This window comes from Tinamus guttatus, unplaced genomic scaffold (genome assembly GCF_059628265.1).
Source record: "Tinamus guttatus ecotype Peru unplaced genomic scaffold, ASM5962826v1 Tinamus_guttatus_pri_ptg000356l, whole genome shotgun sequence".
Taxonomy (NCBI): domain Eukaryota; kingdom Metazoa; phylum Chordata; class Aves; order Tinamiformes; family Tinamidae; genus Tinamus; species Tinamus guttatus.
The window spans coordinates 4,662,498-4,684,332 of NW_028288890.1; the positions used below are offsets into that span (position 1 = coordinate 4,662,498).

Below are 21,835 nucleotides of genomic sequence, written 5' to 3' on the forward strand. Positions count from 1 at the left end.
CAGTCAGCACCACTCAGACCTCTAAAAATTACTGCAACTTGCATGGTGTATGAACTGCTTGTGAGTTCAGTGTGCATCCACTGTATCTATTTTTCCTCTTCTTTTTCCAACGTAAGAAACGTGGTTGCCCTGCCAAGGTCAGCTGCGTGCGGGAGCAGCTGGCCAGCTTGGCAGGCCAGATCTGGAGCTCTGCTCTTCCTAACTGACAGTGGAGGCCGCGTGAGCAGCGGGAGGTAAATGAAGCAGCCATAAAACGTGCAAGACGAGCCTTAGTCTTGGCTGTCGTTTTGGGAGCTCGCTTGTTTATGTTGGCTGTGCACAGAGAGAACCCAATGGATTAGAGATGTGACAGGGAAAAACTTTTGTCAGCAGCAGAGAGTTACAGTCTTGTTCACTGGAGTTACATAACAGGAGGAAAAGCAGCTCAAGTTAAAGGCCCATGAGCTTTGTTTGATTCCTGAAGTTGCTCTCCAGGCCAAGAGCTCTCCAAGGAGCTGTTCAGCGGGAGCTCCCGTTCGGAGCTGGATGGAGAACAGGCAGGGTTACAGGTTCTAGCTGTGTGCTGCCCGCCACGTAGAGCGAAATCCTGCGCGGTTCCGGCTCTGCACATCAGGCCCCTAGGGAGTATGGGGCAGAAGGAAGGGTGTTGCCATGGGTAAGTGAGAAGGATGTTCATCAGTCATGAGAATTCCTTAGGGAATAGGCGAGATGAGAAGAATTAAGGCAGCAGACAGCAGTTGGTGTTGGTTGGAGTGATGGAAATGCAAGGCCAAGCGCAGCTCTCCAGGCTGGGTGGTTGGTGGCCGTCTTGTTCGGCAAGAAGTGGAGGGCTCTGCGGGAGCGGTGGTGGCCTGTTGTGTCCATGAAGGCTTGGGAGATCCGTCTGTGATGTTGGACCAAGGGGCAACAGGCGTGAGCTGCTGCCTGGTGGGTTCGACTTGAATGTTGAAGTTGTTCAGCAGAAAGGGGCTGCAGCTCTGTGAAAGGCCGCCAAGAGGTGGAGGAACCCTCCAACCTTTGAGATTTTTTGGGATATTTTAAGCAAAACCCCAATCCAGTTCTGAGCCGGTTGTAGGACTAGAGACCTGCGAAGGTCCTTCCTAACCACCATTTCTGTGGTTTTTGCTCTAACTCTTAAAAGCCCTAGAAGTGACAAGCTGCCTCCTCCTAGTCCAGCAGGACTCGACTCTGACTGGGGCCTTTTTCAAGGCAAAGATGTTGTTGAAAGTGACAAATGCTTTTGTGTGCGGTTGCTATTGCAGCTGATGGATGTGTTGTAGGGCCAAAATGTCCAGTGTTCACAAGGGAAAAAGGTGAAAAGAAAAATTCGTTTGCAAGCATGTTCAAGTCCTACCATGCCAAGCCAAGTCCAAGAAACTGTTTAAAACCACCTTCAGGCTTTGGAATAACCTTTGTCTTCCTAGTCATTGCTGTTTTCCCCAAAAGAGGGAAAGACTTAGACAGCCTAAGATAGACTTAGCAGCATTTGAAAAAAAAAATTCCCCGTTCTCTCTCAGACATTCCCAATTCTCTGTCCTGGAACTTATTTTCAATGAAACAGATTCCGTGGATTACCCTGAACCTTGCAGGGACCTCATCAGCACAGTTATGTTGACCTTGAGCCGTGAAAGGAGAAAGTCTGAGACAAGCTCTGGGTTCAAACTACATTGCAAAGCTACGGAAGAGAAGATGCGTTTCGTTTTCACAGTGGTAGATGACAGTGCTTCCTGTCCCGGGAGCCTAAAATCAAAGGGTTTATTAAGCTAAAGAAGAAGGAAAAAAAAAAATAGAAAAAACCTTAAGCCCAGTAGCCAGCTATTACGTTCTGTGAATTTTACACTGTCCTTTCCCTGAGGTGCCTGTGAAAATATTGTCAGAGTAGAATCAGTGAAGGCAAAATTGAGTTGAAACATTGTGCAGGAAATTGCAGGCAGGGAGAGTTCAGGGCTGCCCGGGGCCTGGCGGGACGGAGCTCCCGTGTGCCGAGGCAGCGCCGGGCGCCGTCCGGCCTGGAAGCGCCGCTTCCCCACAGCTTAGCAGCGCTCCACAAATGGTAGGTTGGACTTTATTATGATGGATTTTTATATATATATATACATATATATATATATAATAAATATATATATATGTTTGAGCAGAGCGATGGACTGGATTGCTTGGGCGTAGAGGGAGAGGCGGAGCGGGAGGGCGGGTGGATCTCGGCCGTGCGGCGGCGACGGCCGCGTTGGCTCTGGAGACGCTTCCAGCTGGGCACAGCTGCTGGGGCGAGCTTGAACACTGAGCCCCAGGGAGAGCAGAGCAGGCTGCAGGAGATGATGGAGAAGAGGAGCCTGGGGAACATGCCTTAGCCTTGAGGCTTTGAAGTGCAGCCGTGCTGCTCAGATCATACTCTAATTTAATTGCAAAATCGGTGCTCTTCGTAGTGCGAGGCTTTGCATTCCCGTGCACAGACATAGTGTGAGGGAAGTGGCAAACATGCCTTGTAATCCCATCTGTTGGTTTCACTCGCGAGTAAAAAGACATTTTCTGCAGAAACAAAAATATTTGCTGACCCTCTGCTCTCAGTGCGGGAGTCTCTATATGCATGCTTTAAAAAATGGTGTGTCCTGTCCTCTCCTCTCGTTGCTATGCTCAGGATGGAGCTGTGAAGACCACAGCCATTAATCAGTGTCGCACCGGTCTCCTTTAGAGAAACCCATGGAGAAACCGCTGCTGATAGGAGCAAGGCGGGAGGGTACGGACAGCTGATACATTTTTTAGGTGGTGACTAGTAAATCTCTGCGCCCTTCGCAAGGACATGCACGGAGTAGGGCATAATTCAAACGTAGGAGAGAGGGTGTCTCTGATATTATAGTCCTGGCTTAACTTGGGAAAAGCAGGAGTGTTGCCTGGGCTGAACTAGGAAACTCTTTTTCTATCAGGAAGGAATCATGATGGGTCTTAATCATGATGGGTCATAGGATCAGATCTAAAGTCGTGTGTGTCTGTAAGAGTAGATGAAACCTGTTTCTTGTCCTCTCTGCGGCCGCGGGAGCGCAGGCGCTTGCAGAGCGGTGCCTGGCGTCAGCACATCATTGTAGTGATGCTGTCCTGCCCCAGCAGGAGAGCAGGAGGAGGCGGCTTTTCGAGGGCCACGTGCTGGTCAAAGGTGCTTTGGCCACTGGCAATGCCAGGGCTCCCGCCGAGACTTGAACTCGGCAGGACCCGGGAGCCGTCGGTCCTGCAGGTCCCGCTCCCGTTCCTGAGGCTCCTTCGCTCCTGCTCCTCCGTTAGAGCTGCCATGAACCGTTGCAAATCTGCCCGTAGGAAAGTGCTGGAGGTGCTTCCTGGAATAGCTGCTATTCCCTTCTAGTTTACCTCTGTCCAGCTTGTGATTTATGTGCTCGAGAGACTGCCTATAAAACCTCCCGCCTCCTCTGCAGCGTGTTTAGTGTGTGCTGCGTCTGCTGTAAACTCTTTTGAGAAAGTTATTCTTGAGAGCTTTACAGCCTGTTGGAATTGTTCCTACTGTCTGCTTATAAAGCTGGCGCTGCAATTATCATAACCAAAATTGCAAGATGCCAAGAAAGACACATTAATTAATTCCAAAACATGACCTACGGTAGTGTTAGATATAGAAACGTCACTCCTTTAATATCCGTATGTGGCTGAGAGTCTCTTCAAATTAAGTCCTCGCTTAGTGCTGCCAAGTTTGTGCACAAGAGCCATGGTCCTGTCGCCTGCCCCGCGCTGAGGCTGGCAGGCTGCAGCTGCACGAAGCTTCGCTCCCGTCGCAACCCGGTGTTTCTGCGTGCGGCTGAGGCAGTGCCCAGGAGCATCTCTTTTTTATCTTGCCTTTGCAGCATAGCATGTAATTTTCTGTACTGTTTGAGCTGCAGCGTCTAGGCAACACGAGGTGAGCTGAGGACCTGGTTTCAAACTTAAGTCTTTGATATAATTTTTTTTTTTTTGCAAAAACAGACCAATCCCCTATCTAAAACCTCGGGTATTATTCAAGTGCATCAAGGCATATCAAGGAAATGCAAAGTGACATATTTGGAACAAAAACTTGTTTGTAGTCGGCTAAATTCGTTCGGAGTCCTGAGCACTTGGGCAGGAATGGATGGGACAGAGGAATGTTGACCCCTCTGCTCTGCTCTCCTGTGGGTTTAGCCAGCCTGGATCGTGTTGGTTAAACCTGCACCTCCTGGCTGTCTCACGTGGATGCTGCAGTTGACTTTCTTGCTTTTTTCCTCTTCTGAAACGGTTCTTCAAAATCAGAACTGTGCCACAGGCGCCACTAAACTAGGCGATCTCCAAAGGTCCTTTCCACCCTCAATCATGCTGGGCTGGTAAAAGCTGGTTCTCTTTTCAGCAGATCCTCTGTCTCTGCAGAGTGCATTTCTGCGGTTATCAGCAGTGATGCACAGTGGTTATTGCTCTGCTCCGAATATGCCCAGCTCCTTCCAGGAGTTTGTCTTCATTTGACCAGGAGACTATCCCACACTTAGCAGCGGAGAGAAGCAAAACCTGATTTTCTTTTTCTTTAAATACCTCCCTGAAGCGGCACAAATTTTTCACGTTCCTGTGTTTCTATCCCAGGCATCACTGAGGACCAGCCAGACAAAATGTGACTTGAGTGTGGCCAAAAAAAAAAAAAAAAAGTAACCTGTGCATGGAGCCCCCAACGGAGCGTTCTGGAGGGGTGCTGCTCCTCGGCTGTCAGCAGAGCCCTGTTGCTCGATGCTGGGGTTGGGCTAGTGTCACCGTGTCTGGCTGAGGAGCACTCCAGTTATGGGTCTCTCTTGTGCCACAGGGTTTTAAATGCGGATATACGGCTTGTGGCAGGTGATGGCTATAGTGACTGCGGGTAATTTTGGACAGTTTTTCCCTCTCTTTCTCAGGAGTGTCGGGAGTCAAAGCAGATCGCTTTGAAGAAGCGATGACAGCGAAGCACTGTGCGCTGTCCCTGGTGGGAGAGCCCATCATGTACCCCGAGATCAACCGCTTCCTGAAGCTCCTGCACCAGCAGAACATCTCGAGTTTCCTGGTTACAAATGCACAGTTCCCAGAGGAGATTAGGTAAGAGCTGGAGAAAATAACTCCCTCGTGACAGACGTCTGTGGTGAGCTCTGTTGTGCTTTATTTCATTGCTTATCAGAGTCTACTCTGCAGGAGTCCTGGCAATGAAAAGGCCTACTCAGCATCTATTTGCTTTTAATCGTCATCTGTCCATGGTATTTCTCATCTCTTTCTCTTTCCCAGCTGGATTTTTTTTTTCCCTCTCAAACAAGGTGTGATTGCTTTTGAAAGTGAATGAATGTGATATAGTCCCTCCCAGAGGGGTGAGAATGGGGGGAAAAAGAAGGAGGAAAAAAAGTGTTTGCAACAGTTAGAGCAGGGGGTGAAAGTCATAAATTGCCCTTCTCATCTGCCTGCTCCTGTTGCAGTCTGATCTTTGCTCTGGCTCTGCTGGGACGTCTGTAAAGGCTCAAACTCGAGCTCTGTGTAGCTCAGCATCTCCAGGGGTCCCCAGGATGGTTTAAGTGCACGTGAAGAGCACAGGGCTACATCACCCTCACCTGCAAAAATGTCTTCCCCTGGTGCTGAGAGGAAGTTGTGCTGATTACTGTTCATGACATTTTAATGTATCTTGTTGAAAGCACCTTTACAAATGCAGAGAATTCCTGTTTCTGATGTTTTTGAGCAAGCTGCTTTTAACCAAGACTGAAGCAGCGTGGCACAGAAATCCACCCAATGCCCTTCCCTTGCCTGCAGCGTGTGCTGCAGGTGCCCGGGAGCTTGTCCCAAAGCCACCGGCTGAAGCTGGGCACCAAGTCCTGCCTGGGGTTGCTGAGGCAGCGGGGTTGGACCGGAGTGTTCTCGGGATGTGCTCGGCCTGGCCCTTCCGTGCGATGTCTCTTCATATGGGTGCTCTCACGGGGCTTCCTTTTTCCCTCCTCTCCATGGTCAGAGTGTGGCAGTGATGGGGGCAGAACCATGCAATTTAAGTGAGTAATTATGCACTACAAAGGTATGCCAGGTGATGGAGTGATTGTGTAATCAAGTTACTTTAAAGTCATGTATTGTGTGCCTGAGGGACAGGAATTGCTCCTTCCTAAAAATAGCATTTCTTTAAAAAAGAGACCATGCACTGTATTTTGAAGATATATTTCCTAGGATCTGCCAAACAATTTTAAAAAAGAAACCAAAAAAAAGTGATAAAAATGCTAGGCTGGCTGTCTTAAAAATTGCACCTGCGCTTTGGCTAATCAAAGCAAATGATTTGCTTAATATGAGAATTGAAGTGTGCTGCACTGAGCTAATCTTCAGCTGTCAGCAGCGGGGAGCTAGAGTCTAAAAGTTGGCATTAAAATAAGCAGCAGCCGTCCAGCATGCGGCGGGCAACCGCAGGAGGTGGCCCGGAGCCCTCCCTGTGTCCGCGGGGGTCCCGCGGGCTCCCAGCCGTGCTGCAGGCTGTGGCATCCACATCCTCCTCCTTTCATTTTTGGACTGCGTGCGCACGTTTTGGTGAAGTTAATCAGATTTTTGTTGCACAAGTGCTGGCCTGGGTGCGCGTAGTGTCTCCTCAGCTGTTCCTAGGGTGGGTTTTGGTACCGTTGACTAAGTGACTTATGGTTCATGGCTTATGCCTGAGTTCATTTTACAAATGGTAAATGCAGTAAGCTCAAATTTGCTCCCCTGGACTCAGTGTCAACTGTCTAGGTCTTGTTTGTGAATTAAAACCTCAAATAAGGAAGAACCTCAGAAAATCCATTGCAGGTACCGTGCCATGGGCAACATCACTTGGTATTCTGTTTCCTCCTGGTGATGGGCAGACCCCTGACTCTCATCTCCCTGCTATTCACGTGCTAGGTCCCATGCTAGTCGTAGGTCCAGGCATGTCCAAGCAAGTTCTGCAGACCCTCAGTGGGGTCTTGTTACGCTCCTGCTTCGTCTTCTCCAGTGCCAAGTGTGCTGGCCCTCACCTGTCAGGAGGACACAGAGCCGTTGAGAAGAGATTATTTTCTCTGCTCATGCGCTGAAGAACGCCCACGACATCTTCATTGGGGCCTCTTAATTAGGCAAATGGAGGATTAGCAGAAGAGAAGAATATTCTGCCTGTGTTTCCTGTAATTGGATACTTTGAACCATTTGTGCCTAGAACGCTCCAGTCATTTTGGAGTTTGTGACGTTAGGCTGCTGCTCCAGAAAAGCTTGTTGACAGACTGATTTATACACACACGTGTGTGTGTGTGTGTATATATATATATATATATATGTATAGGTATATATATTTAAACCTAAAATATTTCCTCCTGGCTGTTTTAATCATCTAATTAGATAATGTGTTTTACTAGGTTGCTTGCATGTTCATGTCAAGTAACAGCCTTTTTTGGCCCCTAACAGCTCTACTTTGTCTCATTCTGGACAGTTCTTCTCATTTTATCACCTTCAAGGGGAAATTTATTATATTTTTAGGCAGTACTGTTTGGCAGCTGAACAAAAGCTTCTAATTTCTTCTCTCCTGAAGAACCAAATTAAACTGAAAGTGTCGCCTGTATCATTAACAGCCTTCACAGAAAGTCCTAGCAAAGATTCCTCCCTGACATGGTCCAAGAAGTGTTAGGAGCCAAAGAGCTGCACAGTGCAGCTTGGTGTCCGGCGCTTCATCTTGCAGACACGGGGAAAGCAAGTGGCCTTTTAGCGAGCGCCCGGTGTTCGATGAACGTGCGTCCGTGCCACCGCGCGACGAGGAGCCTGTGTCAACATCCCCGGCTTCAGCTGGCTGCTCTGTGCCAAGGGACCTCGCGCGAGTTTCGCGAGTTATTTGCTCTTCGTTATCTGTTTGCTAATAGACCACGGTGGTGTTTGCTCTCCTCTCTGCTTCCCTGCAGTGTGTGTGTGTGTGTCCGCATGCTTTTGGGATGGCTCAGCTGGGCACAGCCTCTCGAGCCAGCAGGAGAGGTTTAGTCTTGCAGATGTTGCCCGTGTTGGGCTTGCCAAAGCCACGCTCAGCCCTGGTACGTGACCAGGGGCATTGCTGCAGGATTTATGTGATATAAGGGCTGTGCTTTATTTTATTTTCTCAAATGGTCTTGATTTTTCTCCAAAAATTCTTGGACTGATGATGCAAGCTGCAGATAGGTTCCACCTGACCACTAGTAAGAATGGGCCGACTTGCAGCTGTATTTCTACAAGGTGGCACTGCCTTTCTGCAAGCCAAGGCAAGTGTTTTTGGGGAAGGGGTTGAGGTTTTGGGGTCTTAGCTCGGAGCTAGGGTGTGAAGCAGTGTCTTTCCTGTGAAGCCAAGGAGAGCCCTCCCGTCAGAGCGTGCTTTGGAAAGCCTTTCTGCGCGGTTTGCAGCTCTGCTCGGACATAGTACGTTCCCGTTCTCTGCTCATTAAGAAGTCATCTGAGTCCTCTGTATGTGTGACTTTCCAAGTCTTTGGGTGTGTTTGGTGAGACAGTAACTATTAAGACTACAGCTCTTTTGGCAAAGATGATTCCCTGAAGCTTGACTTGTACTGTGTAATTCCTTTTACTGCTGCAGCTTGTTCCGACTTTGTTTTCTGCAAAGATTCAGTAAGCACAAATGTCTGAAAAATAACAATTCCCCTCTTTTTTTTTTTATTTTTTTATTTTTATTTATTACCAAGGAACCTTGAGCCAGTAACGCAGCTGTATGTCAGCGTGGATGCCAGCACCAAAGAGAGCCTGAAGAAAATTGATCGGCCCCTCTTCAAGGATTTCTGGCAGAGGTTTCTAGACAGTTTAACGGCCTTGTCTGAAAAGGTACCCAGTAAAGAAAATATATATATTAACTTTCTTCTGCACATGATCTACCTGGGACAGACGTGGAAGACAGAGATGCTAGAGGGACGCTGGGGTTGAGTTCTGGTTGTCTTTGGGTGCTTTTATGTGTTCTGTGTATGAAGATACAAAGTCTGTCAAGTTGGAAAGGTTTTTCGCATGGAAAGAAGTTTCAGGAGAAAAGGAAGGCAGAATGTGCTTTGCAAAAGGACAGTAAGTTTTGCTGCAAATATAAGTCACTCTAAGAAGATTATAAGCTAATAGAAGATTTCCTCGTGAAGCGGTTTACAGTGAAATCAGGCTGCCAAGAACTGGCAATTCAGGGAAGCCCGGGAGGACTCTCAGGGCCATATGTGGGACTTTGCACTTGTTCCCAAAGGTTCCCTTGAAACTGAAGCATGCAGAGATCATTAAGGTGCCTGTGCTGGAGTCTACTAGCTTTAGTTACCCTCCTGCTATGTTGGATTAAAGACACGTTTGAGAAGGGCTTAGTTACAACAGTGAATCTAAGCATAACAGTAAGGACCCTCCTTTAATGTGCTGCTGGTTTGTGTCCATCGGAGGCAGCTCAACATTGAGCTGAAAGCCTGTGGACTCGTGCCTGATACTGTCAGCTCAGGATTCAGTCCATCATATTACAGCTCTTACAGTAATTAATGAAGCCCTCGTGGTGCGCAGCATCACGTGTGTTAATAGGGAAAGTGCTTCATGCACGTGTCTCCTCTCTTGTTTACTGCTCCTGTGCTCTGATGATTAAAAGAAGTACTTCTATTTGCAGGTTTGGCAGAAGGTTGCATGTCACCTGCTGAGGTTAATAGATAAGAGGGCCTGTTTTATTTGAGTAATAAGTTTTATTACCTTCTGCAGTGACAATATTGGGCTGTTCTCTGCCAAATATATGAGCGGATCTGGGAGGCTCAGTGTAAATTAGTGGTGCTCTCTCCTGCAAAGGCAGATGGGTGGCTTTACCAAGCTGCTTGCGCTTAACTGTGTTGGCTGATCTCCTTAGGCAAAATACGAGGCCAAATCCATGAGCTTACAGAAAGCAGAGATGAACTTCTCACTCCGATCTCTGTGAGAACGGAGGAGGTTGTGGAACAAAGGGAAGCTGAAATGAAACAAAAATATTTCAGAAGTCTTTTGGGAACTTGCCTTTGCTCATCATTTCTCTCCTTCTGTCTGTCTTGACCCTGGATAGATATGAGGGCTGCTGCATGTTGTCAGAAATTTCCTTGCAAAGAATTGAAGGTGAATGTATTGGCAGGTCTGTCCATGCAGCTAAAAATACTCTGGTCAAGGTGAAGTTGTTCAACTAGCAGGTGCAATTTCCCCTAAAGGCAACTGCTCTTTGAAGGGTCCTTGAGATACGGGTATCACGAGCTAATTAAGAGTTGCTGCAGTCAGTAATACTGCCAGTGTCCCGCTCTGCTGGTGAGTTAGGCCACCAAATGTGGGACACAACGAGAAGGCTCTAGGAAGCCACAGTTTGTTACGTTCTTCTAATGTTAGAAGTGAGCCTGGCTGTAGAGGGCCCCTAAAAATTACATTTCTCTGCTTAGAAGCACAAGAAGCTTTCTGCGTGGTGCATTGCTTGCTTGCTATTCAAGTGGGATATTAAGCACCGCTTCATAGGACGGTGATGAATGAAAGGTGGTGAAAGCTAATGCATCTTCTGATATTCTTGAGAAATACAGTTCATATTTCCAAATAGATGGGGAAGTGCTGGTGCATTGTGTTGGGAAAATGATGCTATATATCTGGTAACAAAATGCAAGGCTCATACTTTTTACACCACCTGACAAGTTGTCCTGGTTTATTCTCTGGAGACTGAGACAAGCTGGCATTGCAGCTGATATGAGTCACTGCTAATAAGAATCACTGATGGGTTTGATTTTTTTGGCACTTTCAAAAAAGAAAATAAACGGGGGAGAAGGGTTCCTACAGACACAAGTTGTACCTTGCTGTGCTTGCTGTTGTGCTGTTGGGTAGGTGCTGTTCCTGCTCCGAGAGCTGCCTGTGGTACTCACTTGGGTGCATGTGAAGAGCCTGGCAGGCCCTGGGGCTCTGACGTGGTTGATGCTGTAGAGATGTGCTGTTATAGACTGTTCCTGCTGCAGCATGGTGATAATTTAAATAGATGGGTGAGAATAAAAGAAACACACGGAGGGCCGAAGATGGACGGTCTCTTGTCCTCCTTGGGCTCCCTCTCTCTCACTTACTCATTTTGACTGAAGCTCTGGGCGAAGTTCTTGAGCCATTAATAAATAAAGGAATAAATGTAATAAGGAATTGTTCCCAGTGTGTTTTCACAGCATTATACAGCATGCCAGGGATTACTCACTGCAGCAATTTCAAAGAAGGTTTAGGGGGAAAAAAAAATCCTTCGTGATATTTCCTTCAGGAGCAAGCAGAAAGAAGCCCCCTTGTTGCCCCCTTCTCTTTGGAGTAAATTTTATCCTCATTAGGATGAACTTATGTCAAATCCTCCATACTGAGCCATGCTTCTTGAGAAAGGACTTGATGTCAAGGAGCAGCTGGGCTTTGAGAGGGCTTCATTTGTTTCTCGTCATGTCTTCAGCCCTCCAAGGCAAAGTGAAAGGAAGAGGAAAACTGTTCACATGGGCAGTCTAGAATGTGCCCTTTCCAAAAGTCTTGTGTGAATAGTCTGGTAGTCTCATCCTGTGACAGCCTTTAGTTCATCAGAACAGTTTGAGGTGACTTCCCTTGATGAACTGAGCACTAGGAGGAAGTACTAAGGAAGAAACCCTATTCTCATCAAAAGGATGAGAAATCTGTAGTCTAGTGATCTCAACTCTAGAGAAAAAAGATGATGATGCAAATACCAGCAGGCCATACCCCATTTGTGATTGAGCGTTGTATTTCAACACCTCTGGGCTCACTGGTGGGTTGTTTTGGGAGTTTTTCTGAGGGGAGGGAGTTGAGAAGGTAGCTCTTGAAGCAAGAGATTGCTGGAAGTCCGTGGGCTTGGTGGCTGCAGGAGGGTTGGGGACATGATCCCTGTTGCTCTCTCATGCCTTCTGAAGAGCACTCTATCACCTTGCCATGGTGTCACCTCATCCTTCTGTATCTTCTGGGCTTAATCGTGATGAATCCTGTCCAGTCTGCTCCCTGCGCTGTAGCGCAGAGGACTTGCTGTGCTGCCAGGCACAAGTAGGCAGCGCTGAACCGCTTTACCTTTCCGAGGACAGGTGCCAACGTCCTCTTAAACAGATTGGAACCACACACAGCGAGCGGGGGGAGGAGAAAAAACCCTTTAGGTTAATCAGTGTTATGGCACTGCAAGAACTGATGATGAAGCAGAGCCTTGTCCTGCCTGTCCTTCCAAGAGGGTCACAAAAAAGGCAAGGAAGAGCTTATTGGAGCTTTGTGGAGTTCAGTTAGCAACTTGTGTCTTAAGTGATTCACGCTTGCTTCAGATCTCTGATAAAGCCTTGTCCTTTTTTCTTTCTTTTTGACATTGTTCTTTAGTTTTATTTTTTGTTATTGTTTTTTTTCCTACTTCAGGGGAATTAAGTTTTCACTGCGAAACAGGGTCATGGCTCTGTGGATGAGGCGTAGCAAATGTGTTTTTTTCCTTTTCTTTTTTTCCCCTCTATTAAAAAGGACAAATTAGAAATCTTAGCTCTGCTTCTCCTAAGATACCACATTTCTAACAGTGCTATGTCTGTAGGTGTTGGAGCCTGGGGGTATGTGCTTCTTGCCTGGAGGTGATAGGTTTGTCCAGAGAAAGGCATGAAATATTATCCAAAAAAAAAAAAAAAAAAAGCCTTGTATTGCTGTCTTCCAGCTCTGCATTTGTAACGCTGCTTACAGGTAGCTTCATTTACGTTTCTGGATGATGAAGATGCCAACTTGCAGTTTGGACTTGTACCTGGTGCCGATGACTTGGGGGTCTCTTCCCTTCCCCTCTCTCCAACCGGTCCTTCCTTCAGAGTTACCCCTGGTGTCTGTGTGACTGCAAACGCAGTGTAGATGCGTTGAGTTGCATCTCAAGCTTTACTGCTTATTATATGATACATGACAGTAATGAATGTTTTTATGAAAAGATCACATTTGGTTTTCATGGAGATGATTTATGTGGCTCCTGGGGGAGGGGTGCTGGTTCATAGAGCCTAGTTTGTGTCTGAGCTAAGTGATGTTTTAGGGAGAATTTAGATGTAAAATTTACAACAGATGTGAGAAACTGTAATCAATTTTGCCACTGTAAATTTAGAAGAATTTGACTTCTGCGCAGTGAACGCTCTCTACCAGCTGCGTGCTTGTTTTAATGGTTTTGCTAATGAGACTTCTGGTACAAGCCTTTTGAAATGCAGTATGACGAGTGTTACAGGGGTACAATATTTAATATTAAGTTAAAGTGTTTGAAATGCATCATCTGCTTTCGGCTTATCGTACAACAAGCAGTGATCCAGATGAGGCTTCGACAAGATTCTTGGCATCAGAGGAATGAAATCCAACTTCCATCTATTTCTAGTGTCTCTTGGTTCACTTGCGGGAAAGAGAAGAAACAAATCTTTGTGACCACATTTGGGAATCAAAATGGCATCATATTCCACGTTACTGGTTACCACTGTTCATTTTAGGAGAACAGGATGGAGAGGCCAGGAGGGAAAGGGTGGTGTCTCTGGGTGCCCTGTGAACCTGAGCAGAGGAGCAAGGTCCCCGTGGTCTTCACGCCTTGTCGGGTGCTCTGCCTGTTATCGCACACCTGTCCCTTAGACTTGTCACAACGTGGGGCTTTGGGCTAACCAGCTCTGAGGGTTATTGGTCTCCTGCTCATCCCTACAACATGAGCTGCAGAAGCTGCTGAGCATCCACCCTTGGTCTTGGTGGGAGACACATCTCTCCCTTCCCACATCTTCTGGACATGGCCTGTGACCTATGAAGTACAAATGGGTGAGAGCCTTCCTCCCCATCCAGGCTCCTCTCTGCTTCCCCTTCTGGTGTGTTTTTGACATTAGCACACACTATTTACCTCGCTAGCTTTCAAAGTTTTCATAAGAAGCATCTGCTATTCCTACCCTCTACTAATTTTAGTTTTTTGTTTGTTTGTTTGTTTTTTGTCTTAAGCTTTTTTAAAATACAACTTGCAGATGTTAATAATGCAGGAGCTAGGCTTGGTTTTAGAGAGCCTGCAACTGTTCTGTGATTTACGGACCTGCTCACTAGCAAAGGGCTGCTCTGTTCCCCAGGGCTTACCTCTGAGAGCCAGAACTCTTGACTTAGCCCCAAAAGACTTCATGGTTTGAGGGAAGTAATTTCACTTTTCTTTCTCCAATTGTGGGGGGGAAAAAAAAAAAAGAGTAATAGTTTTCATTTAAGAGCAACCTGCGAAGATGGACCATGCGTGTGTTTTTATGTGAACCCTTAAAAATGGGAAGATTGAACCTCTGCTTGGAGCAACTAGGCACAGGAAACTTATATCTGCACTTTATTTTAAAACATGTTTTTATTTAAGCCTATAAAGCTAAAGTGGTGCTGGGCCAAATGCCATGCACTGGGATTGTGCAAAGCGTTGCATAATATTCCATTCTGCTAAATGCATTAACTGCTGGACTTCTCTCTTCTCACTGACCAAATATCAACGGCTCCAAGCTGATGATTCAGATAAGAAACGTTTATTTGGTTCATTGAATCTTTTCATTTGACATTTCAAGAAAGATGAGTTGACAAAGCATCCGCAGGAGTGCTCTATTTTCTCACTGCAGTTGGGATGCGTGTGTAACTGAGGCGAAAGCACCGCAAACAAGAAATAAGATTCCATGGGAACGTAATAACTGATGTGCTGCTGCCGCTCCAAAGCAGAGGGAACCTAGTCATGGCCCCTCTTGTGAGGCAAATAAAATCAAGAAGATGGATTGCTTTGAAGCAGGTGAGAAATCTTCTTGTAAGGCTTTAGCTGTCATGTCCCAAGTAGTTCCTGCGTGTTCAAAAGGGAAAAGTCTGAGCTGCCGGGCTGCAGGCCCGCAGACCTACAGGAAGTAGCCTGTGGATTTGGTGTCCCATGGCTGTGTTTCCCCCGTATCGGCTGGTGGGTGGGCTGTGTTGGGTGCTCTTCCCCTGCTTCAGGGGAAATCAGAGGCTCGGCTCAAACAGCTGAACGTGGTTTGACCTAGTCGGTTTGTGGCTGAAACAGTCAGGGAGCGCTCAGTCTGCTCCCGCAACCTGTAGGGCAGGAACCTGCAGCAGGTGGGTGATTCAGCTCTGGGAACATGTTCAGGGCTCTTATTATTCAGAATAATCATCTTCATAAGCTTCAATTTTTGTTTGATGGCTGTTTTGGGTTACAGAAGCAGAATCTGATCTGGTGCTTTCTTTGTTGGGTTGACTTAGCAATAAAGCAGATCACGTAAATCGGCGATCTTTCTTTTCTGTGTTCATGTCTTGGCCTTGTAGTGGTCTCCATCCTTGGAAGTAGAAAGGGAGCTGATGTTTTGTTGGGTATTTATAACTGTGAACACTTGCTCCTAGATGTAAATTATAGTTTTGATCAGCAGGGTGGTGTGTAGACTCTCCAACCATGTGCCACAACCTTCATCACCATAGCAGCTGCTGAAGAAGCTGGCGCAACCCATCTGGAGCCTTGTTGACTTGCAAGTAGTGAGATTCATTGCCAAGTCCTGCATTTTCTCTTTGGACAAAACTGCTCTTGGACTTGCCAATTTGAGAGGTGCAGGATTTACACCACATGGATTCAGAGTCTTAGACAAAGCTGCTAAATTGCTGGTATGTCCTTCAGATAAAGCTATGGGACCTGTTCTCCTGTACATGCTTAAGTACAGAATCTGGGCATGGAAACTGTCACCAAAGGTCAAAACAAATTGATCAATCAAAGGTGATTTGTTTTTAATTGTCATGGAACTAAGGCCCTTTGTAATGGGCAAACTCAGCTTTTTCTCAAAAATGTTCAGCAAATTCTAAGCATATTTGTCAGTTCTATAGCACAAACATGAACAGCAGTTCTGCAACACAGAGGACATGAAGTTTTAAGGAATGGAGCATGGACTATTTCTCCTCACTCTTTCCTAGAACAGTGTTCATTAATTTTGTGCCAATGTATTGTAAAAAGCTCCCAGCACAGGTTGAAATCTGCTCAGTGCTGTAGGGCCTGTGTGGAGTGTGGCGTGGAGGGGTCTCAGGAGGTTGTGGTGTCTGTCTTCTTCAGTTTGCTTTCCATCTTTTCATTTTTCTTCCGCTTCTTTCACCTTCCTGCACCTCCCTCATCCCCGGCCTTTTCTCTCTAGTTAGGAAATTTTTATATATAAATGTAATTTATGTGTGTATATACATATATTATAAACTAGCCCCAGTTGCTCACTGAGCAAATTCTTCTGATCTTGTTCTAAATACTTTATTTTCATTCATTGCTTTTGTCTCAATCACAAGTGGAGAATTGAGGCTGGGGACACCAGACACTACTTGTGTCTTGGGGACACTACTCGGTGACCAGTGAAAGCTCTGGTGATGTGCCTGGGGATTCAAGACAGTGTCCCATCAGGTAATGTTGAGAGAGATCTAGTTTAAGAGATCATCCAGCTGCGGGTCGGACCCCGCTCCACAAATTTGTGGCCATTGGCAGCGTGCAGGACGTGTCCTGATCCCCAAGGCGCCTGCTGGAACTCCGCCCTTTAACAGGACATGCCGTTAAAATGCTTAAAGCCCATTTACTTTTATGTCATGTTTGTTACTTTGGATTACAGCTATTTGGTTTTACAAGAGCAAGTTGCCTTGCGAGAATTGCTTAATTGATGAGAGAGCTTTTCGTTCAGATTCTTCTATTGTTCTTCTTGGTTAAACGTGCAGGATTTTCAGCAAATCGGGGTGGGACTTTGAATTCTATTTTTAGGTGGTTTGTACAAAACCTAGAAGAAAAATATAAATCCCTTGCTTGGTAGAGTGCAAGAACGATTTTTAATACGGTAATTAGGCTTTTATGGCAGGCTAATTTCTGCTTTCGACTTTTACTCATGAAGTTGTATTGCTGGCTTGTTGTTTCCCAAGGTAGCAAGTGTCGGTTTGCTCTGTTAAATACAGGAGTCGTTTCCCAGGCCAGAACCTGGGCTGCCTTTGCTCTGCTGGTCTGTTGTGCCGCTAGTCGCACGTGCACCGTGTCTGCATTACTGGCTGCTGCCTTCTGTGACTTACACCTGTGATGGTGCTGACATGTTTATCAAATCATGAATCATCTTTCACCCTGCAGGCGTGATGTCTTTATTTTTCATTAGCCTGCAATTGCTCACTTAAGCCAGCATTACTACTGGATCGTTAAAGTGCTGCTTATTCTTCCTTTCTGTAACCCCAGTTGCTGAGCAAAACCCACGGATTTTGAGAAATAGGCTTGTAAAGCCTTGTGAAATTTAAGTGGGATGTTGTTTTTCTGGCTGAGGCTTCCAGCTACAGAAGTCTGGAGTGAGGTATCCAGATCTTTGACTGGATGTATAAAGAACTGCTGCAATGACTTAAAATACCAAATACCTGGCACCTGCAGGGGGGAAGATTGGGTTCCTCCACTGCATCCAAGGACGAGATTTTGGTGAATATTCAGGTTATTCTTTAGCCAGAAGTGTTTGGCTAAAGTTGGGCTCTATTTTTAAACTGATCTTACTCCTTTCCTTTCTTAATGTCATTCAAGTTTTTTCTTGAGTCTTAAGTTCCCCAATTTGTGTGCTGAGGTTTTTTGTATGTTATTGTTCAATGCCAATTTTGCTTTTTTAAATTGACCTGATTTTTATTATTATTTAGTAGTGAGTGCCTTTCCCTTGACTTCCTCACACTGCCAGGGTTAGTTGTGTGTCATCAAGTAAAGCATTAGAAATGGTCCCTCTCCGTGACTACCATGCGCAGGGTGCAGCAGGTTGACCTGATCTGTGCCCGAGCAGCCAAGCCGAGGTGTTGGCTCCTGGAGCTAGATGGATGTCACCGCATTGACGCACAGCTGGGGTGTGTGAATGGGAAACAAAGGGAGCGTTCGGGCAGTCCCCAAGGGTGGTCTCGGCTGTTCCTCGGGGTGGAGCTGGGCACAAATGCCCTTTTTTCTTCTCTGCTCATGACCTGACCCAAGTGTATCTACCTCCTGGTGTGATCTAACACACAGCATTGGCCCAGAAGAGAGCAGAAATATCTGCTCAGCTTAAATATTTGGTGGCAACAGCAGATGGAAGCAAGTCAGTGATTCTGCTGTGTTCTCCGCGTTGGATCAAGGCGCCGTACAGGTGGCGCTGGGAAGCGAAGGGCTGTCCGTGCTGGTTGCCGGCGGCGGTGAGGCCTGGCTGAGCGCCCGCGTTGCCCACGCCCCTGTGAGGCGGCGGCAGGCGGAGCGGGAGCGAGCGCTCGTCACGTCGCCCGCGTTGCGGTCCCTGCTGCGCCGGCATCTGCTGCCTCCGGCCTCCGGGACCGCGGCCGCCTTTCATCCGAGGATGCCTGTGAAGCAGAGGTCCGGGTCGAGCCTATATTTGGGAGCCTTCGCAGTAGGGGCTCTTGTCAAGCTTGTGTCTTAAGTCTTTTCAAAGTCGCTGGCACTGGAGCACAAACTGAAAGTGTTGCTGAAGCGAGTTATCTTAGTGAGGGAGGTGGTTTGGGGCAATGCCCGTGAGCTCTTCCAGCCCAAACGCGAGCCCTGGTCTTTGGTGGCAACGACTGTTTTGGTCAGAGCTTAGTAGGACCACTATTGGATTTGTCCTAACGATTTTTCTGTCTTTTAAAGTATTAAATATACTCTGTTACCCCAAAGGAATTGAAATATTGTCAAGGGATGTGGTCTATTTAAGTTTGAAGTGTGTTTCTGCTGAAGATTTGATCCAATCTGTTGTAATGCCATCCTCTTATCTTAAGCAATGTACTGGATTCCCACCCCCCAAGAGTATACATTTTACATGATAATTTCCTGAAACTACCCCAGCACCACAAAAGCAAGAAATTAAATCAACAGAAAGTAATTTGTGATGATTTACAAGAGTTAGGTGTATTAAAAAGAGTGTCCGTGGAAAATGGATTTATTTAAGAAAAACATTTTTTTCCAGATATTAAACAAAGACATTGTTATATGTTATTTTATTTCTAGAGACTTTTAATTAAACTAATAAATTGCTACTGAAGTGTAAAGGAATAAAATAGATTACATGCAGTAGAGAGTACAGGAAAAATAGGTGATTTAGGGACATGGTTTAGTAAGGGAAGGGTTCCTCCCCCCAAATTTCCAATCTGGATCACTTATGATTGTGCTTAGTACAGAGGCGGACTGCTTGCAGCCTTATGGGGTTTTCCAGTTTAAAAGTCAGGATTGGGAATTAGTACAGGTGTGTTCATCTCCATATGGGGTTTTCTTATTTCAATGCAGAATTTCAAAGCTGGCCCGTTGAAACTGATTTTTGTATGCTATAAGAGCCGTTATATAAACTGATCTCTATTTAAGAAAGATGGTGCAAAGCAGAGGAGCCAAATTTTCACATTTTTGTAATTATGTGGATTTTTTTTTTACTTTTATTTACAAGGCTATAGAAGAAAATAGATTTCTTTTCTTTCTTTTTCCTTCCAAACTTGACATCTCTGAGTAAAAGTACTTGTGCAGTGTTGCACCTTGTGAAGAAACGGACTCAGTCTGGGGTGCAGAGTGAGACAACTTTATTTCCAAACCGACTTCTTTTTATACTTTCTTAACACAAGTGTTGCAAAGCGCACAACCAATCAGCATCTGGCCACCTGCGCGGTTGTCTGGCTTTGTTTCTTTTCTTCTGGCAAGACACGTCGCACACGAGGCAGGGGGAGGTGTTCCTCAGTCCTCGTCTTTCTCGGCTCTGTCCCCCATCTGCTGCAAAGACTGACACCCTTGTGGTTAACTATCTGCTAACAAGGTACTATTGTCTTTGAACAAGCCTCCACATCTCACCCTTCTTTATTTGTTTTTGTTTGAACAGCCATGACTTAATTAAATGATCTATCCTTAAACACATAACAAGAAACAAAGCAGGCACACTAACAATAAACGAAATATGCCAAACATCAACAGGCTGTCCTACTAGACAGGTTACAAACGGATTTACTGGACTAGATAGTATAACATGTCCTGTCAAATTTGATTGGCCAGAATTACCCATATGTAGGTTTTAGCTTGGGACAGCATCCACTGCTGTGTGGATGATGTCACGGTGGTGTGGATGATGGTGATGACTGTGTTAAAAAAGGCTTAATCCATCGAGCAGGTACCCATCTTGGCCCTGAGCCTGTAGAAACACAAGCATATCCTCTACCCCAGGTTATTAAAGAAAAAGGCCCTTCCCACTGATTTGTCTGTGGGTTTTTGATGATAACCTGGGCTTTATCCTGAACTTTGTGTTGTCTCTGTGAATCAAAATGTTGGTATATAGGGGGGCCCTCTTCTGTCCAGCGATTTAAAAAATTCAACACATAGCAAGCTTTCGCTATGCGTTCCTGTGGGGATAAGCCTACACTCCCCCTTTTTTGTTTTTGTAACATATTTTTAAGGGTGCCATGTGTGCGCTCGATAATAGCTTGGCCTGTGGGTGAATGGGGGATACCTGTGATGTGTTGGATTCCCCATTGTTGAAAGAATATTTGTGTTTTTTGCGCTATATAGGCTGGACCATTGTCAGTTTTTATAGTTTTTGGCACTCCCAATATTGCAAAGGCCATAATAAAGTGTCGACATACGTCCTTGGCCTTCTCACCTGTATGTACAGAAGCATAGATACAGGATGAGAAGGTATCAACAGAAACATGTACATATTTAAATCTGCCAAATTCAGGGATATGCGTTACATCTGATTGCCAAATTTCAAGCACAGAAAGACCGCGAGGGTTTACACCGATGGATGGTACTGGTAAAATGCGCTGGCAGTCTGGGCATGACTGTATGATTTGTCTAGCTTGTTCCTGAGTCAACTGGAACGACCTCCGTAACGCTTTTGCATTTTGGTGATAAAAGTCATGCGACAAACGTGCTTGTGCAAAGCGATCTGGCAGAACTACAGCTCCTGCAAGGCTGTCTGCTTGAGCATTACCTTCGCTAATAGGTCCAGGCAGTGAGGTGTGCGAGCGTACATGTTGGATAAAGTACGGATAAATCCTTCTGTTTAATAGCCATCTAAGCTTCCAAAGAAGCGCAAAGAGGGTCTCGTTTGAAACCTCTTTTAAAAACGAATGTTCTAACCTAGAGACTAATCCTGCAACATAGGCAGAGTCTGTTATAATGTTAACTGCAGAGGGCCATCGCGTAAAGACGCGGACGACTGCAGATAATTCCACTATTTGCGGTGAACCTGTGACAACATGTATGTCGCTCTCCCAATGCCCTTCATCATTTCTCCAGACTACAACTGCACGACCTGTCCTACCCGAGCCGTCAGTAAATACTGTAAGAGCATCAGGTATTGGCGTAAGGCTCAAATGGCAAAGAGGTAATAGAGAAAGAGAGTTGAAAGACTGTATGATTTTATGTCCTGGAAAGTGAATACTTATCTGTCCTGGATAATCTGCCAAGGCACACTGAAAAACAAAAGACTGGTGAGTCAAAAAGGTTAATTGTTTTGTATCAAGTGGTAAATAAATAATATTAGGCTCTGTGCCATCTAGAAACATCAAACGCTCTCTTCCTTTTTGAATAACCATTGCAATCATATCAATAGCGGTGGTGTCAGTTTTGCCAAAATTATGAGGCAGAAACACCCACTCTAAGATTATTAATGGACATGCGTCCTGTGGTATCCATTGTGCTAATAAGCCATAAGGTTGGAAGCTAGAATAAAAAACAAAAAGACTGACAGGATAATTCTGCTTTCGTCTGTGAACAGTCTGAGTGGTTAATTTGTCCACAACTTTACCAAGCGCAGCTCGCGCGGGAGGGGTGAGCTTTCTTGAGGATGTCAAACTCGTGTCTCCTTCTAAGAGCTTAAATAGAGGATGTAATTCTTCTGTGGAAATTCCTAAGGAGGGACGGATCCAATTAATAGTTCCCAAAAGTTTTTGAAGATCATTCAAAGTCCTTATGTCTGTCTTTAAGGTCAAT

The 21,835-nt window shown here is 45.9% G+C and overlaps 1 protein-coding gene across 3 annotated transcripts in view; it reads left to right on the forward strand.

Annotated features, from left to right (window-relative positions):
• Positions 1–21,835, forward strand: part of LOC104578103 (S-adenosyl-L-methionine-dependent tRNA 4-demethylwyosine synthase TYW1) — a 96,929-nt gene that overhangs the window by 37,874 nt on the left and 37,220 nt on the right. For all 3 annotated transcript variants that reach the window (XM_088530132.1, XM_088530130.1, XM_088530131.1), the window contains 2 exons: positions 4,884–5,061; positions 8,640–8,775. In XM_088530132.1, the coding sequence (XP_088386258.1) occupies positions 4,884–5,061; positions 8,640–8,775 (314 nt within the window). The remainder of the gene's footprint in view (positions 1–4,883; positions 5,062–8,639; positions 8,776–21,835) is intronic.